The following is a 15,392-nucleotide window of genomic DNA, read 5'->3' on the forward strand; positions in this document are numbered from 1 at the left end:
TATTTTTAAACTTGTTTTTTTCTTCCCAAGGGGGAAAAAAAATTTGGGTCAAATATGGCTTTCACGGCTGATGCCTTGGTAAGAGTAACAAAGGAGAGCTTTCAGAAATGGCTGAAAACAAACTTGCCCTTTTACATCTGTCCCATGTGATTGGACGCGTCTCCCATGCCGGGGTGAGGGCCTGCCAAGGAGAGCGGGGGCGGCTCCGAGGACACCTTCTCCTCTTCCCTTCTTTTCAGACATGCAGCTTTCGGATTCAGATTCCTTTCTGTGGAAGAGGAAAGCACAGAGCATTTAGGTCACACCCACGGCTTCTGGTCCAGGGCAGTCATGCAACGTTTCTGTGGGGCTGTTGATCCTTCCTCTCAGTTTCTACCTTCCAGAACAAGAGGACCAGCTAGGAAAATGCACACGACTGTCATTCATTCGCTCAGTGGCTAGTAAAGGTCGAACTCCCTGGTGAAACCCTGCAGCCACTTTACAGTCTGAGAAAGTTGGTAAAGCAAACGTCCCCAGCTCCGGTTACCGAGAGGACCTATGGAAACGTCCTAAGGCAGCATCAGTTACAAGAACAATCCCAGGATTCAGTTACAGGAGAAAGGGGAGCTGCCTCATAGATTTAGATGAGATTGAAGCAATGATTCTGAAGGATGCCTAAGAGTCTACTCTCTGCCCCTGCTCAAGGCCGCCAGAGCATCTCTGCTCTCTCCAGCGGCGTGCGGCCGTGACCTCTGCGTGGAGGCCAGCTGGCCGGCACTGACCTCGGACTTGCTGCTCCAGGCTGAGGATGACGGCCACGGCCTGGTGGAGGATCAGAAGCTTGGTCTGGGGCTTGTCACTCTTGAGGTGCAGCTGCACCATGCGGCCCAGCTCCTTGAACGCCTCGTTGATGTCACGGACCCGCAGGCGCTCCCGGGCGTTGTTAGCCATCCTCCTCTCCTTCTCCCGCTCTGCCTTTTGCTCCGGCGTCAGGTCTTCGTCATCGTTATTGCTGCGGGACAAAAGGGAAAACGTGACATTTTCCAATGGGGTGGGGAAAAAGACAGTTTCTAAATTCCTTTTGTTTTCTTTCTGAGTTTTCAGGGAACTCTTGCATCTCAGGATCTTGTCCTTGGCAGAATTTTCCATCCACCTGGGCTTGGCGTTGCTTTAGGTGGCTGTGACAGTCGCTACGCCAGACGTTTGATGTCTCCTGGACATGAAACCCAAACCCAACAGGAGAGGTTCAAGTTGGGGCACCATATGGATGGAGGGGAGCAAAAAGGAAAACATAGCTTCCATCCCTAAGGTTACGCACGGCAGAGCGCTGTCAACTTCAGCACGAGCTACACACTTCAGGACCACGATTCAGAAAGTGTTTTAGACTGAAGCTGTTCTTTCTTAAAAAAAACTTTCATACTGTGACATCCGAAACCCAAGGAGAACCAGGGATTGAAAAATGATGTGGATAAGTCAAAATTAAGACGATGCAGCTCAAACAGGATTAAGAAGGTCCTACATTCAAGACAACAGAGCAATGGGAGTACACACGGGGACCTGCTGTCTATTAACCAGCTTGGGAGGCTTGGTCAGTCCACTTAATGTATCTGAGTCTCGCTTTTTCCATGTTTTAAATAGAAAGGTTAGAGAAACATCATCTCCATGGCCCAACTTTATGGATGTTTATGATTCCCCAGACAAGTTGGGGAAAGCTGAGTTGACATGAGTTCTAGGCAAACCCAACCCAACCCAACCCAACCCAAACACTTACTGGTTATCAATACCCATGATCTCATTGTGAGTCAAAAATGAAGCCCAAAAGCTCATCCCTGATTATGAGAACAGAGATATCACATGATTCATATCAAAGGCATGGTTGGAGCCAGGAGTCTGGAAAGGGAAGATAACTTCTGTTTCTGGGTGTCATGCAGACAAATTAGAAACTTTTGAATGGGGGGCAAATAGGAGGATGAGCCACCTGGAAAGCACGTCATATCAGGAAGATCTCATGGCGTCAAGGCTTCAATAATTCCTGGGCAATCACGTAAAAGAGAGAGGTGTGGAAAATGTCTCAGGAAGGCAGAACAGAACAGAGCAAAGAACCCTGAGCGGAACTAAATTAATTGCTGAATTAACAATGAATTAATATGAGCAAGAACCTTTTTTGAGTATGAGAGATATAAAAAATGAAGTAAACTTCACTCAAAACCAAGAGAGTCTTCACTGCAAGAAACAATATCGGGGTGGCCATCCATAAGGACGTTAACCTAGAGATCTGAGCACTGACCCCAAAGACCATCAAGGTGAGCCTCTACTCTAAAGTTCCATGAATCTGAAAGGCTCACAGAATAAAGATGTTAATCACAACCTTCCAGAGCTGGAGGAACACGTGGGAAGTTATCTATTCAATTCAACGCACGCTTAGCGAGTATTGGCTTAAAATGGATAGCCCCGAGTCTTCCACTGTGGAGAATGTCTGGGTAACTTCCAAACCGCACTAAGGATCCACTATGATGGAGAAGCCCCAATCAATCAGAAATGGAGCGGATTCCTGGGTTGCAGCACATGCTGCTCATAAAGATGACGTAAGTAAGCCAAGAACACTTATAAAGGAGGCAGACACCAAAGAAAGATGCTGTAAGACTTGGCTCGTCTTTCCTGTAGGTTAAACTCCCTTCCAGATGGGACTGTCTGCCTCGAATGCGTGCTGGTGAACGCGCAACTAAACTGAACCCATCGGAAAGTGCTCTCTTTCTCCGCCATCTGATTTTCCTCCTCATTTCCTTGCTGGTCCCGCTCTCTCCCACCCGTGACCTCTGCTGATGCCAAGGAAATCAAGATTACTATTAATTCACACCCACATTCTGACACACAAATAGGACGTAATAAGTGAAAAGAGAACAGAGTTGAGTTTCTGCTCATCCCATCCTGAAGTTAAAAATCTGGGTAATGTTTTTACGCATCAAACATATGCGACACCTTTTCCAAAGTGGGCCTGAAAATGGGAATTTGTTTTCCAAGGGTATTCAGGCCAATAATGAATGAGAATTGGTTAACCTCTTATAAATAAATTGGTTATGCGAACAAAACTGCCTAGATTTGGAAAGTCTCGCCTTACAACACGGTTTTGGGGGCCTAAGTAAATGTCAAAACAGTGACCTTTTAAAAGAAGGTTCTTAACAGCGAGTTAAAATGTTGTACTGAAACGTCAAAGAATCCATTGATATGCATGCGTTATGACCGCTAGTTAAATTACCAAGAGCTGACTGATCTAACAGAGAAGCTGGTAAGGATGTGAAAGGCCCTTCTTGGGATGTCTTACCAATGTGGCCAAGTCAGGAAACTCTGTAGCAACGGTGAAAAGGGGTAAGGTAGAAGCTTCCAGAATTTCTGAAACTGTGGTAGAACTTGTAATAAGATTTATCTCAATAACTATAAAGGCAATATGAAAAGGCGGCATGTCCTTAATTCCTAAAGGATGCCAGGTATAACCTTGAGAACGATAGCCTTGAAAAGGGAGGTATCCTCTTAGTACAATTCATTTAGTTTGCAAATAAAAGCCATCCAAGGGAACTGAGGTAAAGAACATGGGTGTCACGATACTCAAAAAAAACAAAAAACAAAAACCAAAAAACCCATCTGGATTATCAGATTAAAGTTCAAGGAGATAGATTCTAGTTTAAAGATATCGGGGACTTAAGAAAACCAACCAGAAGCTATTTCCCTGCAGTTGCAATTTTTCTGCCGAGAGAAAAAAAAAATGAGCAATTTAGGTATTGCTCTTATACATACCAACATGTTTAGAATAAAGCTGGGAAATCAGTACTTTCTCACTTTTGAGGTAAGAAAAAAGTTACCGTTGCGCATACATCGATTGAGCTTTCAATAGAGCTAAGCTCTCTTTTTAGAAATATTTTCCAAAGAACATTTACGACCAAATTTGTAGAATAAGTATAGTTTTACAAATCGACTGCTTGCATTTGAATCAGTTACAAATTGTTTTTGCCGTGTGTCATTATTAGCAGTGGGTCCAAATTCATAAATGCAAAGATATTTTTGGCTTTCCTAGAGTACAGGTATCTCAAACGATACTTTCGTACCTCTAGAGCAAAGCCTTTCACTTTCTTTTCAGCTGCAGATTTACCTGCCAGGAAAAAACTGAATAGTTTCTTCCTGTTCTGTTCACTTCATCAAAGTCCAATAAAGGAATTAAATGAAGCGACAGTATTATATACTGTTACCTAGATCTTGACCTAGTAATGGATTTGATATCCTTCTTGTCGTCATCTAATTTCTTGTCCTCGGAAGATTTCGTGTCTTGCAGGTTTTCATCGCCCTCGTCGTCGGATTTGATCTCAGAGCTGCCGGAGGAGACACTCTGGCCCTGCAATCCTGGTGGCATGCCTGCAGAAAAAAAAGAGACCAGGTGACACGGCCACCAAAGCCTCGAGGCACAGACATGCGCACCCCAGACTGGAGAGCTGCCAGCTATACAGTTCAGACCACCGAGCTGTGTGATCTGTCCCTTTTTTCCATGGTCTTTGGTGAAGTTTCAAAAATGCACCTGCAGAAACAAGTTTTCCCTGCATTGGCTCTGAGGTTAAATTCTATTTTGCAATCTTTTGGAGTAGACGGTAATTTCACTGTCTACAAAACATCAACTTAATTGCAATGAAAATCATAATCATGAAAATCACACACCTCAATGTTCTGATTAAGAACCCAAGTAAATATCAGCTATTATATTGAGTTTCTTCCATATGCAATGATTTAACAGAAAAATGTCCTTAAAATATAATTCCCAGGGAGTATATGCTAAATATGTACAGTCAAGACTTCAATAGATACCCTAATGATATTCTGAAATTAGGCTTCTCTTACCCTCAAGGAGTAATCAGCATTTAAAAATGGTACCTATGGAAAGCAGTTACTGCTCAATGAAGACATTTCTAGCTCTATTACTGCTCAACTTTCCAAGGTCACAGTGTATTTTAAAACGTGACCCTAATGTAATCATTTATTTCTAAGCTAGAAGTGCGTCTATTTAGTGTTTCCTTCTATTTGTAGAGTCTAGAACTTTATCACTCAAACTCTCGTCAGTGGACCGGGAGCATCCTTATCCCCTGGGAGCCCATTAGAAATGCAGGACCCCAGGGGCTTCCCTGGTGGCGCAGCGGTTGAGAGTCCGCCTGCCGATGCAGGGGACGCGGGTTCGTGCCCCGGTCCGGGAGGATCTCACATGCCGCGGAGCGGCTGGGCCCGTGAGCCATGGCCGCTGAGCCTGCGTGTCCGGAGCCTGTGCTCCGCCACGGGAGAGGCCACAGCAGTGAGAGGCCCGCGTACCGCAAAACAAAAACAAAAAAGAAAGGGCCATCAAAGTATTACTATTCAATTAAAAATGGCGGCACACCCACGTGTATAATTCACGCCCAAGATTCTTACAATGCTTAACAGGTGGGCAAATGCTTATACATATTATTCATTCTTGTGCCACTGTTATCACTTTTATTCTCAACGTGAGGGGAATGAGGAGATGTTATGTAAGCATTTTCGGGTCACCTGGCCAGCCAGTCGCACAAGGACCCTGGGACCCAGGTCTTGCCCCTGCGGCACAGCTACCTGGGGTCCTGGGAAGCCGAAAGGAGTCAGTGGTACGAGGCAATAAGGACGGGGCTTGATGACTCAAGAGCGAAAATCATCCCAGTTCCATGTTTGTAATGTACCTACATTTCCTTCCATCGCAAGCAACAGAAACCATTTCCTTCCTTCCTCTTCATTTGGAAACATCACTGTCAGGCTACAACTAACCACATTAAAGGATCTGAATGAGCACAATGTGGAAATAGCTAAAATCACATTTCCTCTCATCAGGCTGTGGTCTCATTCCCTGCTGAAACAGGAGCAGGATTTCCGAGGATGCTGGAGCAAAACAGTTACTGAAGAAACACAATTAGCCAGCGACGTTTGAAATCCTTTCCCATTTACTTACCATCTTTGTATCAAAATGGATTCTTGGTGATCTGCCAGTGCTTCCTGAGGGATGAATGAGTAAGCACGGGATCCACACGGGATCTATTGTTTCAGTGAGATCAGAAGCGCCCGCGGAGGCGGACCTACCTCTGTAGGGGTCCTGGGGTGGGTTCAAATCAGGGGACGTTGCAGACTGGACAGGAAGCTGTGGAACTGGTACCTGGTTTGGGACAAGAGAATGGCTGCCCCTCAGGGCCACGCCATCTTCACGATGGGCCCCAACCTGAAAGGGCAAGAGGAACCGTAGAGTTTAGTGGGAATCAGAGGTGTGATGGCTACTTCCAGGGCAGCAAGGACCCAATGAAGGGAGACTAACCTTTGAAAAACAATACTCCCAAATGCATTTCACTAGAGGGCGCTAAAGGACCACGCATGCACCTAGAGTACCCAGCAAAAAACACTTTAACACTCAGTAAGATGCTGTGCTGTACATCCAGTGACAAATATGGCAGAGTAGCTCAGGCAGGTAAAACGTCAAATTGTCTCCCAGGGTGCTGCAGTGGAGTGCACTGATTCGTACCCATCTGTCTTCTATCATGTCCGCCAACAGATCTGACAATTATCTTAATGCCCATATGCTTAATTGTGGTCTCCTCAATTCCCCCATTGCTATCGGAAATCCTACAGGAATTTCAATTTGGCATTCAACTTTCATTTCAGGGGATAAGATTCTCAGGCCTGCCATTTTTTTTTTTCCATAATGCCAGCTAAGCCACTGACAGCGGAAGCTACAGCAGTATGGGACATAGCCCCTGCTCGGTACAAGTATAATAAAATGTCACCTGGCTTTCCAAAACTGGCAGCCCATTCCAAATTAATGTTTACTGTATTTCCTCAGCTGCTGAGTTCCAAATCCAAAGGGGGACCGTTTCTGCCAATGCCACCATACCGGAAAATGTACCAATAAAGGTTTTATTAAACACACCAGTAATGCCATCATTGCCATGCAAAGATGTTTGGACATTTTTCCATATTTTTTTTCCCTATTCTGATCCTAGAAAGACACCATATTGTAAACACTCTCTATGCTTCCAAGAATAAAATTATAGAGTACAGCATGATGACTTGGTCTGAAAAAAATACTGCTGAGCTTTTTATTAACTACTACTACCTACTCTGGGGTCCAGAGATGTTGACCTTGTGGCATTGAGACAGCAATCACTGACTTTATCGTGTACACCTTCAAGTAAGACCAGTAAGCATTTGCAGACCAATAGGAACATGAGTAGCGTTTTCAATGGCATTTCCAAATAGTTATTTTCTTAGCCTATTGTTAGGTGAACGTTGACACAGGACAGTGGGTCTAACACTAAAAATACTTATCCATGAATTTATACGGCTATGAAGCAAAAAGTGTAATTTTTTCCCAATCCAAAATCTGAAACCACGAAGCAGAATCATCACTCTTTTGCTACCCAGTGTTTTAAAAGAGTATTTCCACAAAGTGCAACAATAATAAGAATCTGAACTAGCAACAATAAAATTCACAGAATCAAATGAAGCATGTGCTATGTAAAGGCAGCCTAGCATAAAGTGTCACCTTTATATCCTCCAAAACAATACAGAAGAAAATAATTCAGGGAGAGAGAGGAGGATCATACAAATCCTACTAACTGCCCAGATTCAAAATACAGCAAAAATAAAACCATTATATATAGAATGGATAAAAAATAAGGTCCTACCGTATAGCACAGGGAACTACATTCAATATCCTGTGATTAACCATAATGGAAAAGAATATGAAAAAGAATGTATAACTGAATCACTTTGCTATAGAGCAGAAATTGATACAACATTGTAAAGCAGCTACACTTCAATAAAATAAATTTTTAAAAAAGTTAAAACAAAATACAGCAAAAATAGCAAAGGATTTAAGGACTCAGGAGCAGCAGGACGTATAAATGAATGTTGTAGCCGAGAGATCTGGGGAGTCCAGTGTTTTCTGCTACTTGGGTGCCCGTGTGCCTTCCCAGAACAATCTGAATGGTGGTCATTTAGTGTCTATGTGGATGCTTCAAATATATTAAGACCCTGATTATCTCCCAAAGCAGCTCACTCCATTTTCACCACAAGTTGGCCTCCTTGTACATTCCACCCAATGGTCCGAGATTCAACTTCTGGAGTTCCATGGAATAAGTGTCAGCCCTTCTCACATATTTAACACCATTGCCACGCCACTCCCATTTTTCATCAGTAACTGAAGCCTAATCTTTTATAGGTAGAGCATGCCCACCCAATTCCCTTCAACCATTTCTCACTCTTCGTGTATTGTTTTTATTTTCCTTCCAGACCAAAGAGTGGTAGCTGTTTTCCATTTTTGTATCTGTGCGTTTAGAAGACTGATTCAGTCAGTGATTATCCTTTCAATCTGAGATGTCCACTTGCAAGCATGACTTTTACAGCCCCTGATCAAATGGTAGCTCTTTAAGACTGTCCATCAATGTTAACCTAAATAATTACCCAAGTGTTGATTCAGTTACTGGCATTCCCAATGGATTTCATTTCTTTCCACAAAGGATGATTCTAAGTTGGAATCACTGAAGGTAACCACGGATTTGAGCACAGCAGAGATTCTTGTACTCTCCTCCTATTTTAGAGTCATCCTATTAAAACCCTCAAGCCTTCTTTGTGGGCAGCTACGATGCAATTCAAGGTTAATATTTTGCTTTTGAATTAAAATATATTCAGTTATTAATCTTGAAATTTCTTTTTTTTTCCCTTCTAGACACGTTTAGCTTTTAAAAGAGGATAGAAGAACCTACAACCAATAACCTTTCTATTTCCTTTCCTTCAACTGTAAGTGAAAGGCAGTGCAACTGAGTGAAAATTATACAGTAATGAGAATTAATATGTAGATTATAACGGTAACTGGTCTTTGTTTGCTGTATAAGTATAATCATGGGTAAGTTGCTCAAATCCAAAACAGAGAAAATAACATTGGCAGTTAAAGAGAGTAAGTTCCAGGTTTATTGCAAGGAGTAGTAGTATGCATGACAGCTAGTACACAAAGGTACAGAATAATTATTGATATTGTTAGGTGTTCCAGTTGAAAATACTTGCATACTACATAAAAATAAGAGTCTACATAGTTCAAGAAACCTTAGAACTCAAGCTACTTTCACTTACAATCCCTTTGCACTCTGTCTCTATTTTGTTTATATCCATTTGATTTTAAATCTTTCTCCTGCAGAATGACAGTAAAATGTTAAATGATCTATAAGCATGTTTGATAGTTGTTCCAACTAGGTTTTCGACTTTTAGTCACGCATGTTAGCTAACTTTATTTTCTATAGATCATCTCAAATAATACATCATTTTCCATAAAGGAAGTTGGAAACAATATTATCCTTGACATTCGAAGGTCTCCCTTGTAAACTATGTATATTCCAGGTCAAATGAATGACTAATGATAGGTCCACATCCATGGACCCATCTAATTAGCTTGATTCTCCAGGATCAATTCCATTGCCTGTGGCTGTGGAATAGTATCCCGATCTGAAGAATTAGCTTTGCTTTACGTGTTTCCTTGACCACAGACAGCATTTCCTAACCCTATTTACTTCTCCCTCAGAAACATTATTTCTGGTCACATAAGAGACAAGGAAAAACACCACAGTGAATGGCCAGCACAAACCCATCAACAGAATAACTCAGAAATAGACGGAGAAACCAATACTGCCTTCTGTATATATGAGGGTCAGGATTTGTCCACTTACAAATATAATAATAGTGTAACCAGAAAAAAAGCAGATTCCTTTAACCTACAAATCAATTCTAAGGATGGCACCCAGAAAATCCAAACTTCATTAAAGCCCTATTTTCATAAACCTTTTCATCTAGATAAGCAATAAAGTTAAAAGGCAGCCTATGAAAGCTTAGCTTTATCAATATTGATTGTAAACTTTTTTTGCAGTCTTTAAGAATACAGTCATCTTATAGCCACATACAATATGGTTTTAGATATATCTATGCTAAAAGTAGAAGAACTAAAATCTAAAAATTATTCAATAATTATCAGTTGACTGATCCAAGAGTACACTTATTAATTCAACAAATATTTCCTAATCTAGCCCATGCTTGTCACTCTGACAGGTACTGGGGACAGGGTGCTGAATAATTTAGAAGTGGCCCCTGCCCTCATGGAGCTTATAAGCGATTCTTGGTGGGATTCTCGTGGAGCGATCAATTTAGTGTGCTGGTTTCAATAGGAAAGACCAGAGACTCATTCCAGCTGGCTCAGGTAAAAGGAGATTTAACAGGAAGATTTCTGTGATCTACGTTTTGGGCCTGGAGAACTCTCGGGACCTAAGGCCACCCCTTGTGTCTCTGGAGCTGTTCCAGCCTCTCTCCTTCTTCTGTTGGTACCTCTGTCTCTCTCTGGCTTCTGCCCACTCAGAACTATGGCCTGGACACTTCACAGGAGTTCCCAGTACATCCTTTCAGGTTCTGAATCTGCTCCTAACTCTCTGTCTTAGAATTTCTGAGTTCAGAATGCCAAGATCACCAGATGGTCCAGCTCATCATTTTGAAGCAGACACAGGCCACCCACTGAATGGGCTAGCCTGGGATCAGGTGTCCTCGCCCCTGGTCCAATGAGCTATAAAAGAAGAGGGGGAGGCAAGATCATGTGGTCCAAACATGGCTGCCCCTTCCTCGGGCCCCCATAAATCATGGCTCTTATGTGCAGATATCTAAGTTTCATTGTATCTTAGGACAAGGAATATTCAAATTCTGACACAGCTATTTAAATTCTCCAGTGTGACTTTATCACTGGGAATTGCTAAATACTTTTAGAAGTGTACTACCTCTTTTGAATCACATAAGCACCATATCATTTTAAATAATCTTACTTTCTGAGGAAAGAATTGATATATTAAGAACACTTTTCAATCACAGTATATAGACTTTAAGGGAAGGGTCTGGGGAGACCTGGATACCAGTTAGGACAAACTTCTCATTTTACAAAGAAGAAAGCAAAGGCTGAAATGGTTAAGTGACTTAGAGAACATCTGGTTAGAGGACTAAAACAGATTTTGAACTCAGAAAACTTATAACAACATTGAACAACTTGATTGGGCATATATTTTATATATATATATATATATATATATATATGTATGCATGTATATATATATACACACAAGCACACACACATAGGGGAGGGGAGCAGAGTTTAGGGACAAATGGGGTTACTTCCTGGAGTTTTCATTTTAAAACAGTGTGTTTATGTGTGTGTGTGTGTGTGTGTGTGTGTGTGTGTGTGTGTACGCATACATAGATGCAGATATAAAAATCATTTTAGTTTTCCTTATCATAGGGGGAAAAACATCATGGTCCACCAACTCAGGCCAAGCCCAAGATGTCTAACTAAATTACAAAATTCAATATTTGCCACGACTCCTCCAACATAAACAGATTTAAAAGATATGCAGGGCTTCCCTGGTGGCGCAGTGGTTGAGAGTCCACCTGCCGATGCAGGGGACACGGGTTCGTGCCCCGGTCCGGGAGGATCCCACGTGCCGCGGAGCGGCTGGGCCCGTGAGCCATGGCCGCTGAGCCTGCGCGTCCGGAGCCTGTGCTCCGCAACGAGAGAGGCCACAACGGTGAGAGGCCCCTGTACCACAAAAAAAAAAAAAAAAAAAGATATGCAGTTTCAAATTAGGTGGCTGCTGGCAAGGATGTTGTTATGTGCCGATAGGAAGAGAGCATCCTGGTAAATGTCCTTATCCTGGTCCTCAAGCTAAAAACAAACACCACAAACAAAAAAGGCATTCAATGTTTCTGCTCTCTTTGTTTCCAGGGAGTATTGTGAAAGTAATTATTCTGTTGTATTTAAGAGGCCTATTTCATGGATGGGAAAATGTATTAAATTTCATTTGGCAGTTATTCAATCCTGGTTAACGTTATCTCCAGAGATAACTGCTTCAAAACAGGCTTTCAGACCTCAGTTCTTTCTCCTCTACCATAATCCTTCTAAAAGAGTGTAGGATGGAAACTTTAGGAAACTTGTCATCAATTTCTAGACCTGCGAAAATGACACAAAACCAGAAATGCTGTTAGAAACATTTAGCTCAAAACGAAAGTTTGTAATTAATGGCACAAGGTTCAAAATCTTCCTTTTGACAGAGGTGTTTTTTAGAAAGAAGAAAAATAACAACAAGAAAATGGGGCAAAGAAAAAAGTCCTGGTAACTTTTACTTTTCTCTCTTCTTTCTCTTGTTTTGCCATAATCATAAAAAAAAAAAAAAAGCTGATGGGCTGGTTCTTTTTATTGTAATTGGACACCCATTGACAGAGAAAACAGTTTTGGTGTCTGAACTGTAATCTCCCCATGAAATATCAATTATACATGACAGTCATAGAGTGCTAGATTTCAGTTTCAATTATCTTGCCAGATCTGTCTGTGTCATATTAGAGGAAAGCAAACATTTTCTCAAATGTGCAAAAAATACCATTGAGTCCAAAAGGTGCATCTTTTAAAGAAGTGGGAAGTGGTCCTGCAAACTTTCTTTAATAGCTCACAGATGGGGACTCGGAAGTTCATGAAATAGCAGTGTAGACACTGTGAGGAACAATATTGGAGGCACCAAATTCTGTAGAAAATGAGACTAGGCTCTGATAACCAACGCTTTCGTGAGAAAAAGCCCTGACATCTGGGACACCCTTCAACCACGAATATAATTTCCATACTCCTCAGTTTTAAAAAAATTATCAGACCATTTAAAAAAATTCATGTGATTAAACCATTAAAAGGACTTTTCACTAAAGTCAGATCTGGATTGAATTCTTTAGTTTGGATTTCGATTCTTAAAATGTTTATTGGGAGAAGGCCTCCTCATTTTCTTAAAAACACCTGTTTTTTTCCCCCAGAAATTTCACAGCTTCACTTAGGCTTTGCCTGAAGTAAGGTAATTCCTTACTGGGCAATTCTTGGAAATGTATTTAATGCTTATTCCCCAGATGATAAAATTACTTTCGAGAGGATTTAAACACAATCTAAATGACCCTGACCTTGGCAGTGTCATGGGATCAGCTAGGCTGAAACTCCCCTGATGTCCACCAAAATGGTTAAAGATGAATGATTCTGCGATCTAGTTTGAGAGATGCAAACGGCTGTTACCTGATTTCAGTTCATCTTTTTATATTTTTTTTTCTTAACTCATAAGTTCCATCTAGTGAAACTGTTTCATTTCTCTCCTCTGCATACCCACCCTCCACCCCCAATTCTCTACATCATTTTCCTACACAGGAAACCAGAACTGGATGCAGCCCACCAAGCGGGGACCTCGGTGGGTGGTTAGCAGTCCATTCCATCCCTTCCTTCCCCGGGGTAGCAAGTTAGTAAGTAGGCTGGAGGGAACTAAAGTTAATCCATGCCTAGTGAACCAAGCCCATGTAGCACAGAGATTATGGTGCACTTTTGCAATTACTTGTAAGCAGCTTCTTTTGTCTAGTGTGAAGGAAAAGACAACTGGACACTTGATGTGTACTTGGAATTTCGGGTCCCCCCGGTGTAAACACACCGGTGTGAGGCCGACTGGCACACAAAGTGCTCTGTAGCCAGCCCAGGAAGTCCGTCACTAGGGATTCATCCTTACCTAGCTGGCCTTAGTTTTAAATTTTTTTAATTAATTTTTATTGGGGTATAGTTGATTTACAATGTTGTGTTAGTTTCTTTGCTGTACAGCAAAGTGAATCAGTTATACATATACATATATCCACTCTTTTGTAGAGTCACAGATGTGGAAAACAAACATGGTTACCGAGGGGGAAAGGGGGGGTGGATAAATTGGGAGATTGGGGTTGATATATACACACTACTATATATAAAATAGACAACTAATAAGAACCTACTGTATAGCACAGGGAACTCTACTCAGTACTCTCTAATGACCTATAATGGGGAAACAATCAGGCCTTTATTTTTTAAATGCTTTTTTTATTATCCAATTAACATCCGCTGATTTTCACATATTCGGAAAGGCAATGGAAGTGTGAAGAAGCTTGCCTGAACTAATAAAACATTTCTTTCCCATCACTTCCAAAATACTCAGCTTGTAAATGCTATATCCTCTGCGTATCACTTGGTCTCTTGGATATCAAGTTTCCAGCATGGCTTTTCATTGTTCTACGGATTAAGTCTAAGATCAATACCTTATGCTTCTGGGTCCTTCACCTGGACACCAGAGGACCATGCTTGTACCCTCCTATTCTTAAATTCCTTCATCTCAATATTCAGTTACCTACTTGTGGCTCCTCATCTGCTGCCTTCACTCCCACATCCCTAAGGCTTGAGCTAAGCCCTTCCTCTTCTGTCCCCCAGGGCTGGTTTCCTCCCCATGACCCCTGAACACTTCTCTTTCATTAGTCCCACAGACCCCCATACTCTCATTCCTCCTAGACTGTCTGGGTCTCCAGAACACTCATCATCTTGCTGGATCTGGACAGGGCTCTCCCCTGATGGTTCATTATGGACACCACCCTTAAAACACGCTCCAGGCCACTGTCTAACGGGGCAGGGCATACGCATCAATGATTTTGTTTTGCTGCTATTCACAAAGCCTATACTTGTCTTTTTTTTTTGGCCGTGCCACGTGGCATGCAGGATCTTAGTTCCCTGACCATGGATCAAACCCGTGCCCCCTGCAGTGGAAGCGCGGAGTCTTAACCACTGGACCACCAGGGAAGTCCCAAGCCTATACTTGTCTTGAAATGTAATTATCCCAAGGGCAAGCACTGGCTCCTTGTACAGGGCTGTAATATCACAAGGTGCAATTAGTTACTTCCTAAACTGGAAATGATGACACCATTGGCATATATCTCGTGAGACTAACTGAAATCTAAAAGCTTTCGGTACTGTCGAATACAGGTTTAGCATGTTTCTATCAAAAAATAAACATTTCATTTATTCAACGAATGCCTTAGGAATGCCTATTATATGCAAGCCACTGCAGGAAAAAATAATAAAAGATAGATGTGTGTATTCCTTTACAACCTCTTACATCTTAAAGACGAATTAATATAATTACTATATAGGGCAAAATAAGATGAATGTCATAAAGGAGTATAAGGTCATGTAGGGTTTTAAAGGATGGGTGAAATCGTATCAGATGGAGAAACCAGAGACTACTTCAAGAAGGTGGCATTTTAGATAGGGTTTGAATGATGGGTAGAATTTTGATATAGATTATCTAAATATATATATATTTTTAAAAACTGATATTTGGCATTAATTAACATCTCAACTTTAAATAAAAGTTCCTATTTTTACAACAAGAAGTGTCAATATTTAGATTATACATATATATATATATATGAAGCAGCAGCTAACGACTGCACATCAACGCGTTTTCATACCGTCAGACAACACATTTTGGACAAAA

At 41.6% G+C, this 15,392-nt stretch overlaps 1 protein-coding gene across 28 annotated transcripts in view; it reads right to left on the reverse strand.

The window, feature by feature from the left end:
- TCF4 (transcription factor 4) overlaps positions 1 to 15,392 on the reverse strand; it is a 360,920-nt gene that overhangs the window by 4,722 nt on the left and 340,806 nt on the right. For 21 of the 28 annotated variants that reach the window (XM_073790764.1, XM_019937094.3, XM_019937089.3 and 18 more), the window contains 4 exons: positions 6,097 to 6,232; positions 4,221 to 4,383; positions 762 to 991; positions 128 to 268 (listed from right to left, as the gene is read on the reverse strand). In XM_073790764.1, the coding sequence (XP_073646865.1) occupies positions 132 to 268; positions 762 to 991; positions 4,221 to 4,383; positions 6,097 to 6,232 (666 nt within the window). In that variant the 3' untranslated portion in view covers positions 128 to 131. The remainder of the gene's footprint in view (positions 1 to 127; positions 269 to 761; positions 992 to 4,220; positions 4,384 to 6,096; positions 6,233 to 15,392) is intronic. The other 7 variants (XM_073790754.1, XM_033837792.2, XM_033837783.2 and 4 more) reach the window with 1 other exon arrangement.

The sequence above is a fragment of the Tursiops truncatus genome, chromosome 13 (genome assembly GCF_011762595.2).
Source record: "Tursiops truncatus isolate mTurTru1 chromosome 13, mTurTru1.mat.Y, whole genome shotgun sequence".
NCBI classification, from domain to species: domain Eukaryota; kingdom Metazoa; phylum Chordata; class Mammalia; order Artiodactyla; family Delphinidae; genus Tursiops; species Tursiops truncatus.